Source organism: Bacillus rossius, chromosome 13 (assembly GCF_032445375.1).
Source record: "Bacillus rossius redtenbacheri isolate Brsri chromosome 13, Brsri_v3, whole genome shotgun sequence".
In the NCBI taxonomy this organism is placed as follows: domain Eukaryota; kingdom Metazoa; phylum Arthropoda; class Insecta; order Phasmatodea; family Bacillidae; genus Bacillus; species Bacillus rossius.
The window spans coordinates 29,272,260-29,294,648 of NC_086340.1; the positions used below are offsets into that span (position 1 = coordinate 29,272,260).

Below are 22,389 nucleotides of genomic sequence, written 5' to 3' on the forward strand. Positions count from 1 at the left end.
GCCTATTGCTTTTAGGACCTGGATGGCTCTTTGGTAGTCTGGGACGGACGCAGGATTCACCTGAATCTCGTCCTTGCCGCGGTTCTGGCAGGTGAACTTTTCTGCCAGAGCCTGCTTGAGGGCGGTATACACCCTTGGGTACGTGTGCCCCTGGTCCAAGAAGACAAACAGGGGCTTCACTCTTTGTTTCTTGGTCGGTGCCGCAGCTCCGGCGGACTGGCCTGCTACTGGCTGGGGGGGATGGGGGGCGGGGCCCGCCTCATCGTCAGAGCTGCCAACATCGAGGTGTTGGCGCTTGTTGCGCTTTCCCGCTACCGACCAGCTGCCCTGGTCGTCGTGGGGGGCCCTGAGGGGGCCTCGTCGGTCGCCATTGTTGTGGCTGTGATTGGCATCCTGAGCTCACACAAAGCGACCCACTAACCCAATCAGCCCGGTCAAGCCAGGCTGCCGGCTATGCTGTAGGGGCAGCTATGCACCCGGGCCTCTCTGTGTGCAACACTATCCTATACCTATGCAGCAACTGTTACAGCCTGTGCGCAGGGCGCACAGTTTAGGATGCGGTGGAAGTGTAAGCACTTATAAGTGCTAATACAGCTTGAGGCCTCTCTTCGCACGGCCGCAGTTTGCCTCTTGAAGAGTTGCACTGCTGTTGAAGGCGGTCTCCCTTTCATCCCTCTTCATCTTCCTTCTTCCACTGCAGTATTGATTTACCAAGTTTATTAACCTATTTCTTTGATGGGAAGAGGTACACATTACAAAAACAGGTCATCATCTGTCCCCCCAGCAACCCGCATCAAGGTCACTATTTAATTATTCTGACTACATAGCACTGACAAGCATTTTACATCGTACATCAATTATAAAATATATACGCACTGTAATAAATGTCAATAACGATTGTTGCCATCTAGGGTTGGGTTGTGGTACCAATCATCGCCTATACCACAAGGCTTGCGTAGAGAAGCCTGTGGGATACTGCTTTCTTTGGGAGGCGGCCATGTTGGTTTCAGGGAGGAGCATGTAGCACTCGCACAAGGGGCCGAGGCCAAATGCAGGACACGAAATGTCTACTAACCTGTATATTTCTCTCCTGGCACAATCGAGGCTTGTGATTTTTATGTGTATACAGTCACTCAGGGGAAGTTGTTGATGATGTAACATTGTAGCTTGTTCAAGTGGATGCCTGTGCCTGCATTGAACGATTTCGTGAAATTAGTAGGTGTTAGATTTTTAAACAGACTGTAAAGTCTCAAATGCTTTTTTTTTTATCCTGCTAACACCCACTTTTTGTAGCTGTTATACCCTAATAGTCATTGAAACAAATAACAACAAACGTGTAAACAGTATACACAGGGCACAAGATACCACTAATAGAAACAGTTTTAACACTAAATTATAATTTTTAACAAACCTGAAAACTGCCTGATCTGTACAATTAATGCAATTACCAGCTGCTGGCTAGTTACTGGTTAGTGTTTTAACCCTCGATTGACTTTGTGGGTTTTCAAACAAACAGCATCAAAAAATGGAGAAGAACACCATCCATGAATAAAAAATTTTATCATTTGGAACTGGATTTATTTAAGGCTCTTCACTGGTTTGTTGAAAATCCCACACAAGACGAATTATCCTTGCTATGTTTTTTTTCCCTTAGATTTCTTCAAAACTTTATTAAATGAACTAAGTTAGTCATCAGGTTGTTCTAATATTGCAGCCATATTGAATTCTTTTTCCGATTTGTATTCAAGTTTACTTGGAGCCTGGTGATAGGTAGATTCCAACTATGCTCGGAGAATACTTCGTTTTTACTCGGCTACAACCAACGACGTATATGTCGTTGGCTACAACTCAACTCACAACTGTGTAATGAAAGAAAAATTACCTTGGCTCCGAGAATGCTTCGAGATTTCTCGGCATGACTATGCAAGTGGCCCTAAAACCTTAGACGTACACAAAAATGTTACATTTTACAAGTGTAAAGCATCTACATAAAACAATTTAACAATGACAAAACTTTTTACAAATTTAAATAATATTATAATTTAATTTTTATTGATATAAATATTTTTTTGTAGTTAAGGTAAATGTGTTGGCATTATTTTAGCATGAGTCTTAAACTTTATTATATTTTTGGCATTTTTTAAACTTATATTAATTTGGTTTAAATACTTTTTCGTATTGGCAGCAATGATTGTTTTTTGTTTTTTACTTAAGCGCCTCAGGTGCTGCATGGTGGTGTGGGTATCTATTGCGACGGTGTTTTGAAATACGTAAACAGAATTACTCATCTGCCCTCAGCGCATGATATTTATTGAATGTTTGACAAGTTGTCGGTGTTACACATTTAATTGATATTACTAGTATTTCTGTCACCGAAAACTACGTCATTTTTCATCTACCTCAGTATGGAGAAGAAGTTTCAAAGTACAGAAGTTGGTTATTTTGGTGATCCTAAAGTCATTCTCCGCGTGGAACAGGTTTGTGTATAAATTAATTGGGTAGTATTCAAGTTCCCGATACCGTAACAATATTGATGACTACCATTATGACTGCGCTCACGTCATTACATTCCACCCCTACATTCTTACGGAACAAGCGCGGGAATATGAGGGTTTTGGGCGGGGAGCATACTCATGTTTGTTTTGCACAAAATACGTTTCTTTATTAAAGTTAGTTTAACTTTTCTTGTATCGTATAGTATAGTTCAAGTACGGTAATACTCGGATATTACGGCTGTTTAGAATGGAAAGAAAAAAATTGGAAAATGTAGTTTTCACACACTATAGAGCATCCTACTTGTAGATTGCAGAGTGGAAGTAAATGGGCGCATTCTCTCTCTCTCTCTAACACACGCCGATTGCCGTTAGCACTGTCCTTGTTTCTTCGTGCGTTGTTGCCAAATATCAAACGAAATTTAAAATTTTAATTTTTGGACCAAGCTTTTTTTCATATTGTATAGAATCAAAATACTCATCAGGGTAAATATGTATTGTACGGATTAGCGCCAAAAAAAAACGTACAAATATGAAATAACTTTCATTATATGCTCTTTTACGTCCTCTTTTCAAAACCGCCTGCGGAGATCAAAAATTCCAATTACTTTTGGAGATATCGCCGTTCTTATTTTGCAATACAAGCCCTATGTAATCATTCAACAGACGCCATTTTATTTTTTGCCGTGTGTGCGTGAATGCCTAAATAACAGAAATTTTCCATTATGTAAGGTTAGTTACATGATAAATACTTCAAAATAAACGGAAATTAAAAATAATATCAATTAATTTTACTCGTATAGTTTTAAGTATTTATAATGTAACTGACCTGACCTAACAAAACGGGACAAAGGTAGATTAGGTCAGGTCAGCTACAGTATAAATACTTTGAAACTGAACGGACATTAAAAATAATAAAAATTAATTTTAATGGTTGTTTAGTTTTAAAGTATTTATAATGTAGCTGACCTGACCTAACAAACCGGGAAAAAGGATGAACAGTAGGAACTCACGTAATTTTCTTTTTACGTGATGTAGTCGTTCAACTACGTCTCGAAAAAAAAAAAATCATACTTGTAAACAAGCAACAATGGTGAAACGCGGGAAGCCTACGATTCACTCAACTTTCTGGACATACCCGAATACTCACGTTGGCAAGCCTTCTTTCAACAGACGAGAGGCAAACGGCCGATCGTGCATCTTCGGTTTTTTTTTGTTTATTGTAAATAAATATGCAACTCATGAAAACTAATGGTCAATTAGGTTATGTTAGCTACATTATAAATACTTCAAAACATTGTGGATGGTTGATTTGGTTAGGATAGCTACATTAAAAATACTGTGAAATCATGTAAACGGTTTCCTAGCGCTGGATAGCTACATATTAAAAAGTTATTTGCTAAGCAACCATAAAATGATTTTACAGTTTTTTTAATGCAGCTATACTTACCTAATATAACCAACCATCCACAGTGTTTTAAAGTATTTTTAATTACTTCTTGCTAATTTTAAGAAAAAAAGGCTTGCCAACGTGAGTATTCGGGTATGTCCAGAAGGATGTGTGAATCGTAGGCTTCCCGCTGAACTCCGCATCTGTGCACAGCATGAAAATTAAAAAAATTCCATATCTCCTAAAGTATTTGGAATTTCTGATCTCCGCCGGGTTTAATGAAAAGAGGAAGTTAAAGAGCACAGAATAAAGGTATTTTCGGATTTTTAAAATTTTTTTTTTAAAAAAATTGCCAAAAAATGAATATTAAAAAATTCGATATCTCCAAAAGTAATTGCAAATTTTTATCTCCGCAGGCGGTTCTGAAAAGAGGACGTAAAATAGCATATAATGAAAGTTATTTCATATTTGTACGATTTTTTTTGGCGCTAATCCGTACAATACATATTTACCCTCATCAGGCAATGCTTATTTTGAATACTTAACAATATTTTAAGGGTCCGAAAAAATTAAAAAACATAACTTATTCGCTGCGAACTGTTTTGAAGTATTCCGATATGTTTCACATCAAAAAAAAAAACCTACATGTGTATTTCATTCAGATTTTTTTTATTAGTAAATTAATGCCTTAGGACGCCACCGAACAAATGTTAAGACAAAAACTGTACAGGTTTCACTTAAATAATTTTTTTAATATATTGAAATTCATTTTCTCACAAACTGACACATCAAAAAGTTGACCCGCGGAAAATTTTTTTTCTATTAAAGATAGATGGGGGACGAAAGCGAGAAAAATGTTCACAATGAATTGAATTAGTTTTTAAAAGCTGTTCCATCTCAATTGCTTCTACAGTTTCCGTGGAAATAGCTGTTAAAGATGTGTCTTATCAGTACAAGAGCTCGCGCTGCCGTCGTAAGAGGAAACACGGTCGTGTGTTTAGATAAGTGGGGTTCTGTCCTACAAGCAATTTCAAATACATGGCTTCCTTAGTCAACAAAAAATATTATAATCGATTCTTGAACATAATATGTAAAATGTATGAAATAAATACGAAGGAATTTAATAGCGATCATGGTACAAAATTTTGAATTATTTTTATATCTTTCTCACCAAGCATCTTATCAAACATTGTTATAGACAAAGTTTTGGAAAATAATTATGATATTATTACAAACAATTTAAACAGATTTGATAAGGTGTCTACTATGGCAGTTACGTTTTTTTGTCCGGTGAAAATTTTTTTCGAACCCATGCAGTTATGGCTGGTCATATCAAAAATGTATTTAGAAAACATTTTTCGGCATTAGGTAATCCGAGTTATCATACGTTAAAACGGATTTGATATTATTGATATTATGGGAGTTGTTGCGATTTTTCTGTTTTTCAAAAAATCTTCCCCATTTCGAACCTATATGTGATTTTTAGAACAGAAAAGAAAACTATAAGAAAATTTCGTCAACAATAGGTAGTTTTTATTTTAAATTTACATAAAAGTGGCATTATTACAAATTTATATGTGTAATAGTATAAAATATTATATATTACGATATGATTTCTTAAAATGCTTCTTGTTCGATCCAAATTACAAAGACACGCATCTCCTGAAATTTATAATGGAGAGTTAATAATACACTAATTTTTCTGTTCCACATATTGAAGTTTATCCCTGGATCATGATGGCATGATCCTGTTGGGTTGTTCCTGTGGTACATGATGCTTGCTGTTTTAGTTCAGTACGTTGGGAGATCCTACACATAAAAGAAATCGCGAAACAAGAAAGAATTATGATTGTAGGTTGAAAAAAAATCCTTTTTATTCGACTTGCAATCATAATTCATTATATAACAATATTTTTTATTGTAGTACAGGATCTTCCAACATACTGAATTGAAACAGCAAGCATCATATACTACAAGATCATTCCATCAGATCAAGCCTTCAGGGTCCAGGGATAAACTTCAATAGGCCTATATGGAACAGAAAAATTAGTGTATTATTAACTGTCCATTATTGGCCACAGTTGTGCTAAACAAAGAGGTACACAATTGCAGGTAAACAATAAATGGTGGTGGCAGTGTGAAAACCCAGGTATTTTAAAGTAAGCTTTAAACTGTTATTTCTCACGAACCAATAGGATTTACGAAACCATTCCTTCAGGGTGAATTTAGGGATGTGTGTAGTGTGTAAAAACCATGTTTTCCAATTTTTTTTTCCTTCCATTCTAAAAAGTCCCCATATCCGAGCATTGCCCCCAATTTAGTATATTTTGCAAAATCATGTTGTATAATTTAAATATTCGTTTTCAAATTGTTTTTAACATCCTGGGTATAATAAATTATACTATATAGCCTTATCTTTTGTACTTAATTACACAATACTGTTCATATAATATTCACGTTATCATATTCTTTACTACAGTAAAGAAGTATATTTTACAATACTAAATTTTCTGTACTTTAATTTTTATTTTTTTTACTACTTATGGTTTAAACTTCTTAGGTATCGTAAAAGTATACTTCAGCCCTACTTATCTAGTATAGAACACGATAATGGAAATATTTTCTGTACACTTATTTACTTTTCTCATCAACAATGTCTTTTGCAAAACAAGCATGTGAATCTTCTCCATCCAAAACACCCATTCCCACATTTATACCGTAAGAACATACAGCACAGCACAGCCCAGCCTTGTCGACATCATCATTATGTATCTGTACCATGCTGCAATGTAAACGTCTTTAATTTTTTTTTATTAGCTGACCTACGAGACACTGAGTGACTTGGGAAAAAACATTTCTTATTGTGAGAAATTGGTGATTAGGCATTTATGAGTAAGATTATTTATTATTACTGTAAATATTAGTAATCAATAAAACTTTGTAATAAAAACTTAATTGGGCTATCGCTATACGAACCCAGTAGTTTTTCCCCACATTAATAAATCGTAACAATACAGATCATCCATTTTAGATACGTAGAGTTAATAAATAAACACTTGCAGGACAACGTCTGCTAGTTCAATATAAAGAAATACGACCTTACTCTTTTCTCATGACAATTGCAACAAATCCACAGATATCCAATAAATTTCTTAATACTTAGGCCCCTAATATTTTTTGTGTGAAATATATTCACTTTATAAAGATATTCAATTCTACATATTAATTCACTCCTCGTCGTACCACCACTACTACTATCACTCCAAAACTCTCACTATCATTCATCTTTTTTTTTTTTTCACAGCGCTATTTTGGCCTTAGTCATTGCAAATATTGCAGTCTATATTATCCTTCGTTCAGCCATTGAATTTGTTATAATTGGTCATCCTCCATTACATCATACATTGCCTCTACTTTATTTCCAACCAAGAGTATGTAGTGAACATGACTAAACATGTATAAAACATTTCTATTAAAAATAATCTGAAAATGGTATTTTTAAACACTATTTATGTTCCTTGTTTTTTCCCCAAAACATTATTTTCACATCCTTTTTGATTCTTAAATACTTGTTAGTGAATAGCACAGTGAAGGGCAGTGATTTTGGTGGGTATAAGGCATTTTCAAATTTGCTCAACAATTTCTCCCAACATCAAAGGCCTCCACAACTATCAAGTTTTCTAAAATCCATCCATTTTGCAAGAATTTATACATTTTTGCAATATTCATTATTTAAAATGTGATTGACCTGACCTAACCAAACTTTCCACTTTTGTTATTATTACCAGTTCTAATCTTTTACTTTAGTAAGGATCAAATTGAAGCAAAAACTTACTCACCATAGGAAAAACATAGGCAATCTAATATTCCATTTGGACCAAGGATTTTTGTGTTGGCTGGTTTTCTCAGATGTAAAGGTGATGATAACAAAAGTTATATTTTTGGTTAGTTACTGTGAGCCACCCATAAAATATACGGTAAAAGCATTGTTAAAATGTTCAACTTTCACAAAAGTAGTTTCTCAGAACATGTACTTTAACATTTAACAGTACAACTATCCCTCACTTAGCATGTCTTCAGATTGCACGGATTCATTTAGAGCGATGTGAATTTACTGCCCCAGTCTTGAATAGCATGTCTGTAAATTTCAGTTAGCACGAAATCTCGCCAGGCAAAAAAAAAAGTTGAATACGACGCCATGAAGTCTGTTTCAGCTTCTGTAAACAACAGATGTGCCGTGGGATACAGTTAGCCAAACAAGGGGGGGAAGAGCTATGGAGTGTAAAGGACCAAATGTTTTTAACTCCGCGCGTATGTCACCAGGCCGTACCGTTGTCGCCTAGCCACAGACCGGGACGTGAACTCAGTCTAGCCAGTGGCAGGGAATTCACTCAAACAAATGCAACATCTGCCCATTCAGCTGTACATGCTTGATCACTCATAATGCATCGTGTTAAAGTATTTGAGACAAAACTAGAAGTATTACGGCGCACAGATTGTCATGAAGTCACGCTTATGTTGGTCGCACTTTAGTTTTAAGCAAGTCAACTGTGCGCATAATCGTACGAAATAAGGACTCTTACCAAAAGTTTATATACATAAGTTGGTTTCTGTGAGTTGTACTAGCGGGAATATATTTGACATAAGATACCGGAACAGAAATGAACAAACAGAATTGGTGTGAATGAAATGGTGATACGCGAATAAGCACTTTAATTTTTGAAAAATTAAAATGTAATTATCTTGACAGTAATATCAGTTTCACTGTCAGTAAAGGATGGTTTGGAAAGGTACGCGACGTGAGTTGAAGGTCACGCCCGGGCGGGTAAGTCAGCCAGCCAATTGACGATAAAGTACATAACCACATATCTCCCGTTATGTGGTATCGTATTTGTCATACAAAGTGCGATGGGAGGCATATAAAGATAAATGGTGTGACATATTTATAGTTGAGTGTTATTCAACGCATTTATATTATGTAAAGTGTATTTTCCTACATAATTTTGGAACACATTAAATAAATTAGCCTTGCTATTTATGGAAACTAATGCTTCAGAATATGCAATTTCGAATAACACGAGCATTTGTAGGAACAAATTAGTCGTGCTAAGTGAGGGATAGGTGTACCGCAATGCCCTTTTTTATGATCATATGTTTAAAAATATACAACCTAGTTTAATTTATCCCTCATAATTTGTGGTATGATATTGTCAAAGCACGTCCACCTTCAGGCAAATCTTTATTCACAATTGTATTTTTAGGCCGTCTACTTTTGTGACAGGTTTACAAAAACTCTTTCTGAACGAGGTTCATTGCTCCTAACTCTTACATCTGCAAGGTAGCAAACGAGATGGATAAATTACACAACTGATGCATTTATAGTTTAAAATCTTAAAATTTAAAAAAAAAATCCTATTTCAGAGGTAGCTACAAATTCTTTATAGTGAGCAGTAAATGGTGCAGACATTTTGCGTTCGTCTAAAAACCTCCAATGAAACAAATTCAGACAGGTACCAGACAAAATATAAAGTTCACTGCCAGTACGTCCAGGGATCACCCGCCATGTAGCAGATACACAACTGGAAACTTTCCTACTAGTACACCTCATTCATAAAACAAAATATTCAATAATAAAGTATAAAGGTCACAAATACCTTCAACAATAAGAGCTCACTGCCTACCATAGGACATTACACATTTGATGTTTTTTTGGTTCCAAGGTTTTAACTTTCAGTAATTTAAAATCAACAACTCTGATTGATTAATACAAAAAAAACCATGAAACTATAAAATAAGTAAAATATTAAGAAGAATGTTAATTTTATGCATAAAATAACTCAAATCAAGACTGGCTGTGTTAAGAAGACAAAAAAATTAGTACAGGATTTTTATATGAATCTCAAATTACATTTTAATTGGTGCTAACTAGTTAGTTACAATAAATTGCACTTAAGAAGTTATTTTGTTCATCACAAGAACTAAATGGTAGTCAAGTGAAATCCATCTGTGTCATTTAAAATTAAATAGAAAAGAATATCTTAAATATAAAAATTGACAGGTTAAAATCTGCTTTCAAAATTATATTGTTATGTTATTATATGTTATGTTATTGTAAATGCAGGGGGGGGGGGGGGAAGTTGGTTAATTCAAGTTTCTCAAAAAAGACAAAAAAAACTTTTCGGGTATTTCCCCCCCCCCCCCCCCCCTTCTCCTTTTTTCAGGAAAATCCTTAAAACTCCACAGTCACCAAAAAACATGTAGCCTATGTAGTTTTCAAATAGTTTACCTGATTGATTGACTGTTAAAACAGTGTGGTTAGTGTGTGTCGTGTGATTTAGCTGTGTGTACTGGGGATATAAATATTATGTTCCTTGCTGATACCATAGAGACCTGGCACGTGATTCATACATTTTTTGTTTGTTTGTCTCATGAACAAAGTAATTTTAAGCCATATATTTCAACATTAATCTTTGCCAAGGTTTGGCATTATGTGCACAGCTTCGCCAAATAAAGTAATTACAGCATACTAACTACATGATGTACATGGTAAAATTGTAGGCAAATTGGAGTTTTAGTAGCAGTGTTTTACTGACTTTATATAGGCTACATCTATGTATTAATTTATGGTTATGAACTAATGCTGAAATTAATTAAGTTGTTGGTAGCGTAGCCGTGCTGAAGAAGTGGTTTTTTTTTCAGTGGTTACTCAATTTCTTTCTTCTGCTTCTTCTTCTAGTATTTGAAGAACCACAAGGAGATGGGAGAAATCGACACTGAAGAAATAGCAGATAGTCTGCAAAAGAAATATCCTGAGTATATGAGAAGAAAAAAGAAAGCCTTCCAGGGGCTTGTGGCGAGAGGTGTGTTTTTTTATTATTATTTTTTTTTTCATTTCTTAATTCAGCCACTAACGATCAACTCACAGGACACAGGATTAGACATTTTGCAGGAGTATCAAATGTTAATATAGGTTTGAAAGGAATAGCGAAGGAAAACTAGCATACAGTAAAATGGTATTTAAACCATGTTGTAATATTAAAAAGAAAATGTGAGTGAGTTTTTCAGTACTCGCCAGTAGTGTATAAATATCTAACCCCGGTAACTAGCAAATTAATGTGTTCTCATATTGCAAATAAACTTGTAATACATTACTTGGACACCAGATTTTATGTAGAATTCTTAAAAATAACACACAGCGTGATAAAAATACGAAAATTAGGGGAGGAAATGTAAAAAAATATATAATAGCAATTTTAAAAAATCTATAATTTATTAGCTAGGAAAATTTTGTTGGGACGAACATGACATCAAATATATTTAACATATTGTTGGTTGTTTAAAGCATTACGAATGTAGCGCTATCTTTCAGGTATTTTTCAAACTAAAAGTTGCAGTCCAATAGATCCTGCCTTTTGAGTGGATTTTCGACAAGGAATTTTATTAAAATACTGCCCATCTTGTTAAACTTCATTAAACAATTAATGCTATAAAGTTTCCACACTCAGAAGTTATACTTCTATCGCATTACTACAATCTTAACATGAAACATTTTAAAACACACAACAATAAATGTTTGTAAAACTTTTTCGCTTAAAAAACTTGTGTCCAGCTGCCCTATGGACAACCTAGAAGTCGCAGCCGGACCGTGGAGTATTCCTACACCAAGCCAAGTTTAAGGGATAGGTACCCCAGAGAAGTAACTGCAGACATCAACTTGAAGAATTACATGGCACGTCCGACGCCAATCAGTCCCCACCCAGAGTGTCCTTCAGCCTTCTCTTGTCTTGCCTTCTACCACAGATTTCCCCTTCCCTCGAAGCTTCCATATTTCCACAAGCACACAGGCAGACTCATAAGCGATGTCCACACTGGTTCAATTTTGCTGTCAACACAGGCATGCGTCACAGCGCAAGTAGAAGCGCATGTATGGCATGCCATGACGCATGCAACTTGAAAGTTGACGGGCTTAAATATTGTGACGCGCGCTGTAGCGCAAGCACTCCCAACGCGGTCGGGTTCGCGTGCAACATGTCTTTCAATTTTGTGAAATATAATGTCTTCAGAAGAAGGTACTTTGGCATTTATAAACTGTTATCGCTCACTTCCGGTATTGTGGGATAATACATGTAAAGACTATACCAACAAAGTGAAAATAATGGATGCTCTAAACATGCTCTCAAGCGAATTTGGCATGGATATTGATGCAGTGAAATCAAAAATAAAAAGTTTGCGATCGTACTTTTCAAAAGAACGCGCGAAGGTTTTGAAGACAAAAAGTGGCTCAGGGGCAGAAGAAAGTTACACCTCTACGTGGTTTGCGTATAAAGCTTTGCTGTTCATTGCTGATTCCGCGACACCTCGAGAAACCAAGGATAGTGTTGAAGAAAACGAACACTTTGTATGTATAAGCTTTTACTTAACACTGAAATCGAGAACCAGTCATTGTTTAACGGGATACAAGAGCCAGTCCTGTCAGTCGTTATCCGATAGAGCGCGCGGGTGTCGCGAATGTGCAGCTCTCGGCTGTGGCGAGGCTTACTCCGCGCGCGGGGTTGCCAAGTCGTCAGTCGCGCGCTGGCCGCTGTCTCAGTGCCTTGGTTATCTGCCTCCCTGCCACCCGATATGTTTCCTCGCGGCCAGACACCAGCTCCGCCGGGATCCACGGCCTTCACATGCTGTGCGCGTGCTATTTTACATACATTTTCAATTAAACAGTTGTCAACTACAATTTCTTCACTGAAACAATTTATTTATTTGGGATTCAGTTACTATTTGAAGAGTGGCTTATAGCGAGAGATTCTGATGTATAATCTCGGCCCGGGTATGATTTTGTGGTCTAATTTCGAGCATAAACCGAAAACAATAAAAAAATAATTCCCAGTCTTATAACTCTAATCGATTAAAAAGCCTTTCACTCGATAAGAAATAACTTTTTTTTTTAATTGTACTAAATACTTTAATAAAGTAATGTCTTAAATACTTCCTGAAATGTACAGGAACAAACACTATACAAAATTTAATGCTGTATTAAACAATTATACTCTGGCCAGAGTTTTTTTGTGTAATTTTACAGAGAGTTCACAAAGATAGTTTTTATGTATGTAGCCTAAATTAATGATACCGTTGAAAGACACCATTAAAAAATGTATACAATATGTGTACTATTTAAATAAATATATTAATTACATATAATTTAGCTTAATATTAAAGATTGAAATGAACATGTTGACATACGTTTTTAAACAGAGAAATTATAGTCTTTCAAGAACTTTCACTGCTACGATACACATATTACTTTAGTAAAAGGGGTGTCTATATAAATTTATAATAAGTTCGAATTTAAACTACAAATAAACATAAAATATGTGTTTGATAACCCAAATTCTAAAAAAAAAAAAATCGTATTGCTTTTACAATCAAAATATTATCATAATATTATATACACTGTTATATTAGGACTATGTCAAAAACAGAAGAAAACATGCATAGCATTTAGGAAACCAAAACTGAAGTAATCTGTTTTATGTTTTTCTTTAGTGATTTTTGAGCTTCTTTTACAAAGTCAGGCTCTCGCGCATTTAGTCTTTGGGTATTTAATGGATCTGCTATCTCTGGAAGTAAGCACTCCGCAAAAAACTGTTGTAGCTTTGACAGCATGAGTTTTTCCCAAATTTCTTTGTCGAGCAAAATTCTTTCAACATGGAAATCATTTTTCGTATGAACTACAAAGTCTTAATAATTTCTACTGCAGACGCCAAGTTGACCTTGAATCTGGTAAAAAAAAAAAAAAAGTGGGTTTTCTTTAGACGCAAATCTCCAAGTTTTTCTTCGATAAACGTTTTTTTTTTTTTTTTTTTTAAATATAGTCCTTTAATTTATCGTCCCCAGCTGAAAATAAGCATTTAACTTCCAGCAAACCATCGTCTGCCACTAGTACATCTGGAGATATTCCGAGAAATGAAAAGCTTGGGTGTACAAAAAAAAGCCGCAATCTTCGACTTCGACATTTTTTAGTTTTGAATACATATTCTTAGCCACATTTTCGTTAACTCGTCCAAACTGAACGGCTTTGGAATTTATCTCCCTGTGATACAAAATTTATTTTACTAGACAGTGACAGGATGTATGTGTTCTTTTTACCACAAAACCGAAACTATATGCTGTAAGTCTGTTCATAGAAGCATCCCTCCATTTAGTGTTCTCGTGTTGACCAACAGTACTTCCTTCTTTCCAACTCATGAATATTTTTTAATGTTGTTGCATCCCGATTCAGGTTTTCGAGGATAAACTTCATCTTTGTATCAAGTTCTTCAGGACTTAACACGTCTTCAGGACACAAAATGTCTTCAGCACTTGGACCATATTCCAAATCAGGACCAGGAGTGTTGTTTGGTCGTCTCTTTTTATTTGGAGGGCCATCTTCATACTGGAGACAGCTAATTTTTAAACTGTTTGGAAGTATTTTCCTGGGCTTCGACCAAATTTGTTTTTCCATGGGATGAAGCTGGACTGGCCCATGTCAGAGGTCCTAGGTGGCACACGTACATACCCACACCACTTGAGGCAGACATTCCTCCAGATGCCCGAAAGTAGCGGCAATCTCCTGATGGTTCTGTAGATCTCTTTCCAGGAGTGTCGTGAAGGCTGACATTTCACGAATGTGGTAGCACGGTCGTGGGTGGCGAGTGCTAAGAGATGGTGTTATCATCTTGTAACGCGTATATTTATAAATGTGTTTGTATGTAAATCTGTTTAGTTGCGCTATTTAAAACGTGTTTATCTTAAAACGTTCATTGGTTACCAAAAAGTAATCAGTAGGTAGAAACCAGAGTCTATAACTGTAACTGCCATTTTTACTTCCACGTATTATTATCATAACGAAAAAAGCAACCGTTTTTGCGGAGCGTCACAATACGACTGGGCACATAGCGGCGGTGAGGACTGCCATACACACAGTGTGTGAGGTAACATTGCGTGAAATATGCCATGCATTCAGGGCCGGTGCAAGGTAAATTGGCGCCCTAGGCGAAAAACCTTAATGCACCCCCCTCCCCCCCCCCCTCCGGGGCGGACACCCCCAAAAAAATTTTTCCTTGCCTCAAAATACATCACGTAAGCCTAAGATTTTGTCAACAATCAAATGTAAGCGGGCTTGTGTTTTTTTTTTTACACTTTTACTTATTACAAATCATAAAAAGGTCACCGTGGACTTTAAATAATTACTTATATCAATATAAACATTCCAAACTGTTACAAAAATCCATTTTCTTCTAGTTTCAATAATCGTTAAACATATTATATCAGCTGTTATGTGTCGTGCTGCGCCGCCCCCAGCTACTTGGCGCCCTAGGCGGTTGCCTAGTTCGCCTATATGGACGCGCCGGCCCTGCATGCATTATTTGAATGCTGATATTGTTCCCGTAGATGCTAGCTGCCAGAAGAACGGTCACGTGTAACGGCTTGTTTTGGTATAAATTCAGGTCCTACATGTACTTGTAGGTTATTAGTGTTTTTTCATAAGACAGCCATCTATTAAGGGAAATAAATAGTTAGATATAACAGTGTATTATTTTCGTGCTAGAGAAGGTTGAATACGGATTCAAAAAAAAATGTTTTTATTAGGTTAGATCGGGATGGTCAAAACTAGTCCAAATGACAATAACGATGCTTTTACCTGGAATCGTGAAGTGTCGTATGATTAAGAGTCTACTGTATATCGGCAAATAAGCAATGATGACTATAATATCTTATAAAAAAAGAGAAGTTTGGCTTCACCTGAGTAACAACCAGCAACTACAGATGTGCCTGTAAATATTAGCAATTTTAATCTTTGATATTCGACTTCCGAATGTGAATAGTTCATAAATAACTGCGCAACTATTCGTGTTTACGAATATCCGCACACCCCAATACATTTTCCATTTTTTTGTGACTAATATTGGTGTACTAAAATTAAATTAAATACTCATTTTTAGGCAACTAATAAGATTTTCAAACTGTTGTCTCATTGCTATGTGGAATCATTCAATGTAGCTTCCTAAGTAAAAACAAAATAATGCCTGATAAAGGGATTTATCTTTAAGTTATATTCAGAAAGTCGTCTAAAAATTTACAATTATTCTTTCTCCTCCGAAGAACAGAACAACTTAAAATGTTATGTAATAATACAATGGTATATGTACCTACCGGCTGCTTAATCTTCTGAGCCTTTTATTTAATGTAAACCTTAGCATGCAAGTATGAAATCTATTATGAAACTTTTCGCACAGCGGATCTAAGTTGTTCCAAAATATGTAAAATATATTTAACCCATCTAAGGTACAAGTTTCAAGTTTCCACTTTTGGTTCACATTGTCTTGAACTCCAACAAAAAAGGAGGGGGGGGGGGGGGAGAGAGAGAGAAACTATCTCCAAATTTTTGCTATCTCAGAGTTAGTGCACTGAGATTCTCAGGGTAGACGAATTAAGTAAAAATTATTGACGGAGTAACGAATGGTGCTAAGAAATTAAGTTTGCCGCTGAATATGGGTTGAATTCCCCAAGGTAGCCATGTTAATTTTTTAAGTCTTACACATAGGAACTGAAATAATATATATTGAATTGTAAGGCACAGTATTTTTTATAAGCAGCAATTAATTTAAAAGTTGGCTAGTTGTAACTAACAATTTGGCTTGGACAGTATAATACTCACGTGAATGAAAACAATACAACCGAATTGAGAACCTCCTTTTTTTAAGTCGGTTGAAAATTAACTTGTTTTCATGCTTACCAAATCTAATTTTCCACGTAGAACGGTTTGTTTACTCTTACTTTTAAGCTGAGGATGTTTTGCCTAACTTATACTTACATAATAATAAACGCATTTCTTGAATCAGGATAGTTTAGTTTGCATAGCGTCACTTGATTACATTTCAAATTGAAAAAAAATTGGAAGATTTTGTAAAGCACATTATGGCACAAAATATTTTTTGCCCAAACACACTTTACAGTAAATGGAAGAAATAATTAAAACTATAAAAAATTTGGGTTCACCTTCTCTTCAAACCTTTCGCTTTTCGCAGCACATCCATGCATCTCTGAATTGATAGCACTGTTCTTAGCTTTCTTATCGTCGTTGACACAGTACTCCGCACCATTCAGATTATTTACTGGCACGGAGGAGGTGGGGTCAGATTCCGTTAGCCGAGGATGGGTCCGAAGTAATGGCAACACGGCAGCCGGCTGCATGCTCCCGCGCGCAAGACAGGCGCAAGTGAACCTACTCGCGGCCAGAATAAATAGCTGAAAATGCAACATACGAAATATTTCTTGTTCTAATAAAGTTAGCAGTATGCCACCGCTTACTTTTTTTATCTTTACTTTAAAAGGAAAAATTTTGCAGACTCTAAATATTTGTATATCTTACAGCCTGTTTTTTAGACCACTTTTTCGGTTTTCCTTAATTTTAAAAACGTAAAATAAAATACTTATCAAAAATTTTTATACAATATTAATCTGACAGATGATTTCGGTTGTAAAACTGCAGCAAACAAGCCAAGTATGAAATTTTTATTTGAAAAATTGTAGAAGATGTAGAAAACACTTTTTAACCTACAATTCCCTATCAAGTCGCTGGACCAGGGACGGCCTTAAACATAGGTTGTCAATGGTTTATGAAAACAGACAATATTTTTATATTAGCAGTCGCACGTAACATGCCAAGTGTAGTAATACCTGTGTTCTAAACTCATTATAGCGTAGTTATTTACAAATACTTGTTCTGAAATGGTACAGAACCCCTTTCTGTCATAAAGTAAGCCATAAATTCGTCACGAATAGGTGTTGCACTAGATGCTGGTCGCCGTGGAATTGCCACCAGGGGCCGGTAGCCAGTGTCACCAGATGTAATATCTCTCCACGTCCCGGGAATGTAAAGTCCTTCACTTGCGTCTTCACTATCACAACATCCAGGCATGGAGTAATATCGTGATGAATCCGGTTGAAGCCGTAAAAAATTATGCAAATACACGCACGCCATTACAATGTTGATTACAATATCTTGAACCTTAACTTCTAATGGCTTACGGAAAATTCTGAACACAGATGCAAGCAAGCCAAAAGCATTTTCCACCACGCGTCGCGCCCTACTCAATCTGTAATTGAATACTCTCTTTGTTGATCCTTGTTTCAAAGCAGTTGTATATGGTTTCATGATATTATCAGACAAAGCGAATGCATCGTCAGCAACTAGTATGTAAGGGACTGGCATCGTACGACGAGGAAGTGTTTCAGGTTCGGGCAGATTCAGTTCATTGTTGTACAATTTTTTTGTAAAACCACCGTCCGATATGCGGCCTTGGCAGCCAACGTTAACATAAATAAAGAAATAGTTGGCGTCAACAACTGCCATGAAAACTATGCTATCTGTTCCTTTATAATTATGAAATTCACTGACTGTGTTCTCTGGTCGTTGAATGTCAATGTGCTTACCATCTGCAGCACCTACACAATGAACATAATTCCATCGCTTATCGTATTCTTCACTTACTGCTTTCCACTCTTCGGGAGTCGAGGGCAGCTGCAACAAACGAATATCTGAAATAAGGTCGGATATTATTATGTCCCCTAGTAGAGTGAGTGACAGGGGATTTATAGCCCTGTAAATCAAGGTCTTTACAGCAGATGAGGGTACAAACATCCATGCCTGTGCCAGGATTTGAACCTAGGACCGCTTTAACACCGCAGACCGACGCCTAACCGAGAACGCTTTAGCCTAACAGTGAAATGGGGCCACTTTTGTGTTACACGGAAAAGCACTACATTTGCGGTTCCGTTACGATACCTAATAGCATTTTCGAGATGAATTGCTTGGAGACTCTAAACAGGTACATTAAAGACGAAAATGAATCTCCCATAGCTAAATATCTCAGAGTTATTAATAACTTTACGTTTGCAGGAATTGCTTCTCTGAAATTGGTATCTTGTGTGGTAATGTCCGGCTCGATTATCTGTAAAAGACGGTCAAAATTTGCACGTGACATTCGCGTAAAGTTCTTGAAAGGGGTAGCTTCTACTTCTTGAAGTTCATGTATCAGTACATTATTTCGTTGTTTTAGGTACTTTGTCATCCATTTTGAGCGCTGTTTACTTTTACGATTTCTTAACATTACATAAGCTGTACTTAAACATATAATAACTCTCATCTTTGTCTGACATTTTCTCTCTTCCTTAGATGCAAGTTGACTGAGTGTGGACAAGCAAAGGCATTCATTACATGCTTTCCATAAATGCATGCCTTTGACGAAAGTTGAACTGCAGTTGAAACGCATGTTGAATTGAATGTTGAAGATGAACATGAACCAGTGTGGACATAGCTATACGTTCGTTTACAGAGGGCAACAAACAAGTATACTTGTTTGTTGACATGGCTGCCACTGCGTGGTTCTTTGAGGTCAGACTTTAGTACACTATGATTAAGATTTTCACAAACATTCTGCACACATCATCCAGCCTACTGCGCGTGTCTTTTAACTATAAGCTGCGTTTTAATATAAATATGCATAACCCTTATAAAACATTATATGTCATCTAATTATTTATCCACATAATATAGTATTACAATAAACAGCAATTATAATTATGTCATATTCCCTGGTACATGTATCAGGAGTCGATCAGCAACCCCGGGTCACCACAGACTGAAATCAGTCTCTAAATACTTCCTACAAACAAACCTTAACCTTATTGAGATGAATCAACATTATTATATAATATTTTTATATTGTAATGTTATAATAAAAAAAATTCCTGAGGCAAATTTGTACCATGACTCTGTAGGTTAACAAGCAAGCATTTTACCACTAAGCTATCAGGACAATTTTAGTATTGGAAGGAAACTATGTATCATCAACAGAGTAATGCCTTGACAACAGTGCCGAAGTCGTCAAGGTGGCGAACCCATGTGTAGCAACATAAACCCATATTGTCACTTGCATAAACATTAGAGGACATATCAAACGTATTGGTGTGCCCAGTGAAACTTTATGATAGTGAAACTAACCTGGAATATATTGGGTAAACTAAAATAGTCATAGTAAAAAGTATTCTCAAGTTTTAAAACACTTAAGAAAACTGGCATTACACTTGCCCGGAAAGCAATTTAATATTTTTAAAGGCAAGCCCACATTAAGTTAAGAAAACACAGGATGGTTATTATAATGTTTAGGGTGGCAATGAATAAAATATAGTGTTAAATTTAAACTTCCTGACAGGTTAATAAATTATCTTTTCAAATGATTAATTTAATTAGCATTGTTTTCATTTTTGGTTTTAGATTTTGACAATGTTTTTCTTTCTATTCTTGCAGCTGTTTCTGTCCTCGTGAAAGAAAATGAAAAAGACTTGGATGATGATGATGATGATTATTATAATGAAGAAGGAGATGGAGACTATAATTCATCTGTTGAAAGTGACTACGATTCCATAAATGTAAGTAAACATTTGTCGTTTCTCTTCATTGACAAATATAAAACTCTGCTGGCTGGTATAGTCAATTATTGTGTAATGAATACAATGTTTAGGTACGGTTTTTCCACACTTCATATGTGTTTGTTTGAACTTTTACCTATTTCATTTCCATCTACAATGTTACAAGTGTTCTTCAGGCCACACCGAAGAGCGTACATCACTCATGTAGATAGTTTCCTTATGTACTGGTTAATTACTGGTAAACTACTTGTATCACAAAGCTCTGTAGATAATAATTGGAAATCATGTCAAGTAAAAAAAGAAGTTTTTGGAATTTTTACTACAATATTTGCGGAAAAGTGGCTCTCCGGAATTACTTGTAACATCAGCATAATTCTTGCCCCCTGCTACCAATAACACTTTGAAATGAGAATGTATTATGTTAATGATGTTTTCTTAATGTTTCATAATTATTTTATACTCATGTTTCTTCTAATATGCATAGGCATTTAAGTTATATTGTTTGTGCTTTAATATTATTATTAATTGAGGTTAGGTTTTATATAAATATGAATGTAGTATGTTTTATTATTTTTTTTTACTATAATTGGCTTGATCATTTAAAATTAACATGTCTATTAATTACGTTTGTCAAATTTTAAAGCATATCTGGACAACAAGACTGTAACATTCTAGAAGGTTTAAAAGGAAAGGAAGACATGGGCGCAACAATCTGTCGCCAGTAAGTTATTTTCACGCCTTAAATTAGTGGGATAACCCATCATGTGGGCGTGCAGTTGCTTCGCAATGAACTAAAACTTCACTGGGCGGTGCCTTGCCAGCCAATCAGCACAAACTTTGAGGTGGCATCGCATGATGTGTCTCTCCAGGGGCCCTATTCTTGATGCTGCTGGAATAATTCCGCTAGTGGAATTGTGTATCGGAATTATGTCTCTAACTGTTGGAATTATTCCACCTCCTCCTTTGCTGGCGGAATCACGTTTTTGATAGAGATTTGAGAGTTTTTTGTTCTTTAAAACTTAGATTTGTTCAAAATGGAGGCTCTGTTGTGGGTCTGAAATTCTTCAAAATCATATGGATGTTTGGTTAAGTTAGATTAGCTATGTTTAAATTTGGTAAAATAGTGTAAGTTAGCTACATTTAAAACCAGTAATAACTTATTCACCTCATTATATTATGTGATGTATATGTGGATAAAAATATGCGACATGATACTCTAGGTAGGCCTATCACTGAGTCGTAGGTTATTTGATTGAAATTTAATTTATTCCTCAAGGAAACAAAAATGTTATTTATATAAACTCATATGCAATGGGTTGAAGAATATGTCCAATTTATTGCATTTAAATGTTGCAATTTGAGTGCCATTCCAACCTTTAAAATTAGTGTGTTCGTAAGAAATAGCTTGTAATTGAACCAAAATTTAAAGTCTAAGAATATTGCATTTTTTTCTGTTATTGGCATGTCAGTTTCATAAATATTAATGAAAGTTATATTTACAATTTTTTGTTACTTAACATTTTACCTAATGTACATGACAAATATGGAAATTTTTGCTGTGTAAAAATGTGATATGTATTTGTTGTGTTTTATGATAGTACTATTACATATTTTCCGTATGACGTAATTCATTTTTCATACTTTTTATTGCAAAAAGGTGTCATGTTTTGATTGGATCAGAACTAGAGTGGTAGCCTTGTATCTAGACTGTTAAGGCAAAAGAGTATAAGTCAAAAATAGGCAAAAATGAGATAAGTCATTAGTATGATTTAAAAAAATTCAATCTTTCATTTGGTAAAAACAGTATAAGTCTAGTGTAGCAAATACTGTAGAATATGAGCATAAGTCAAAGTAGAATAAGTGAGCAGATGTTGGTGATGTTTAGAAAAAACAGTATAAGTCTAGTTATACTGTTTTGACTAAGCACATGAATGTTAATAACCCAGGCCAAAAGAGTATGTGTCAAGTTATACTGTTTTGACTAGACACATCTTCCATTACAAAAGTGAAGTGTTCACTTATACTAAATGAACTTCATGG

At 35.5% G+C, this 22,389-nt stretch overlaps 1 protein-coding gene across 1 annotated transcript in view; it reads left to right on the forward strand.

The window, feature by feature from the left end:
- The first annotated feature begins 2,200 nt into the window (after positions 1-2,200).
- Positions 2,201-22,389, forward strand: part of LOC134538415 (nuclear valosin-containing protein-like) — a 62,872-nt gene continuing 42,683 nt past the window's right edge. The window contains exons 1-3 of the mRNA XM_063379715.1: positions 2,201-2,477; positions 10,619-10,742; positions 20,228-20,349. Coding sequence (XP_063235785.1) covers positions 2,406-2,477; positions 10,619-10,742; positions 20,228-20,349 — 318 coding nt within the window. The 5' untranslated portion in view covers positions 2,201-2,405. The remainder of the gene's footprint in view (positions 2,478-10,618; positions 10,743-20,227; positions 20,350-22,389) is intronic.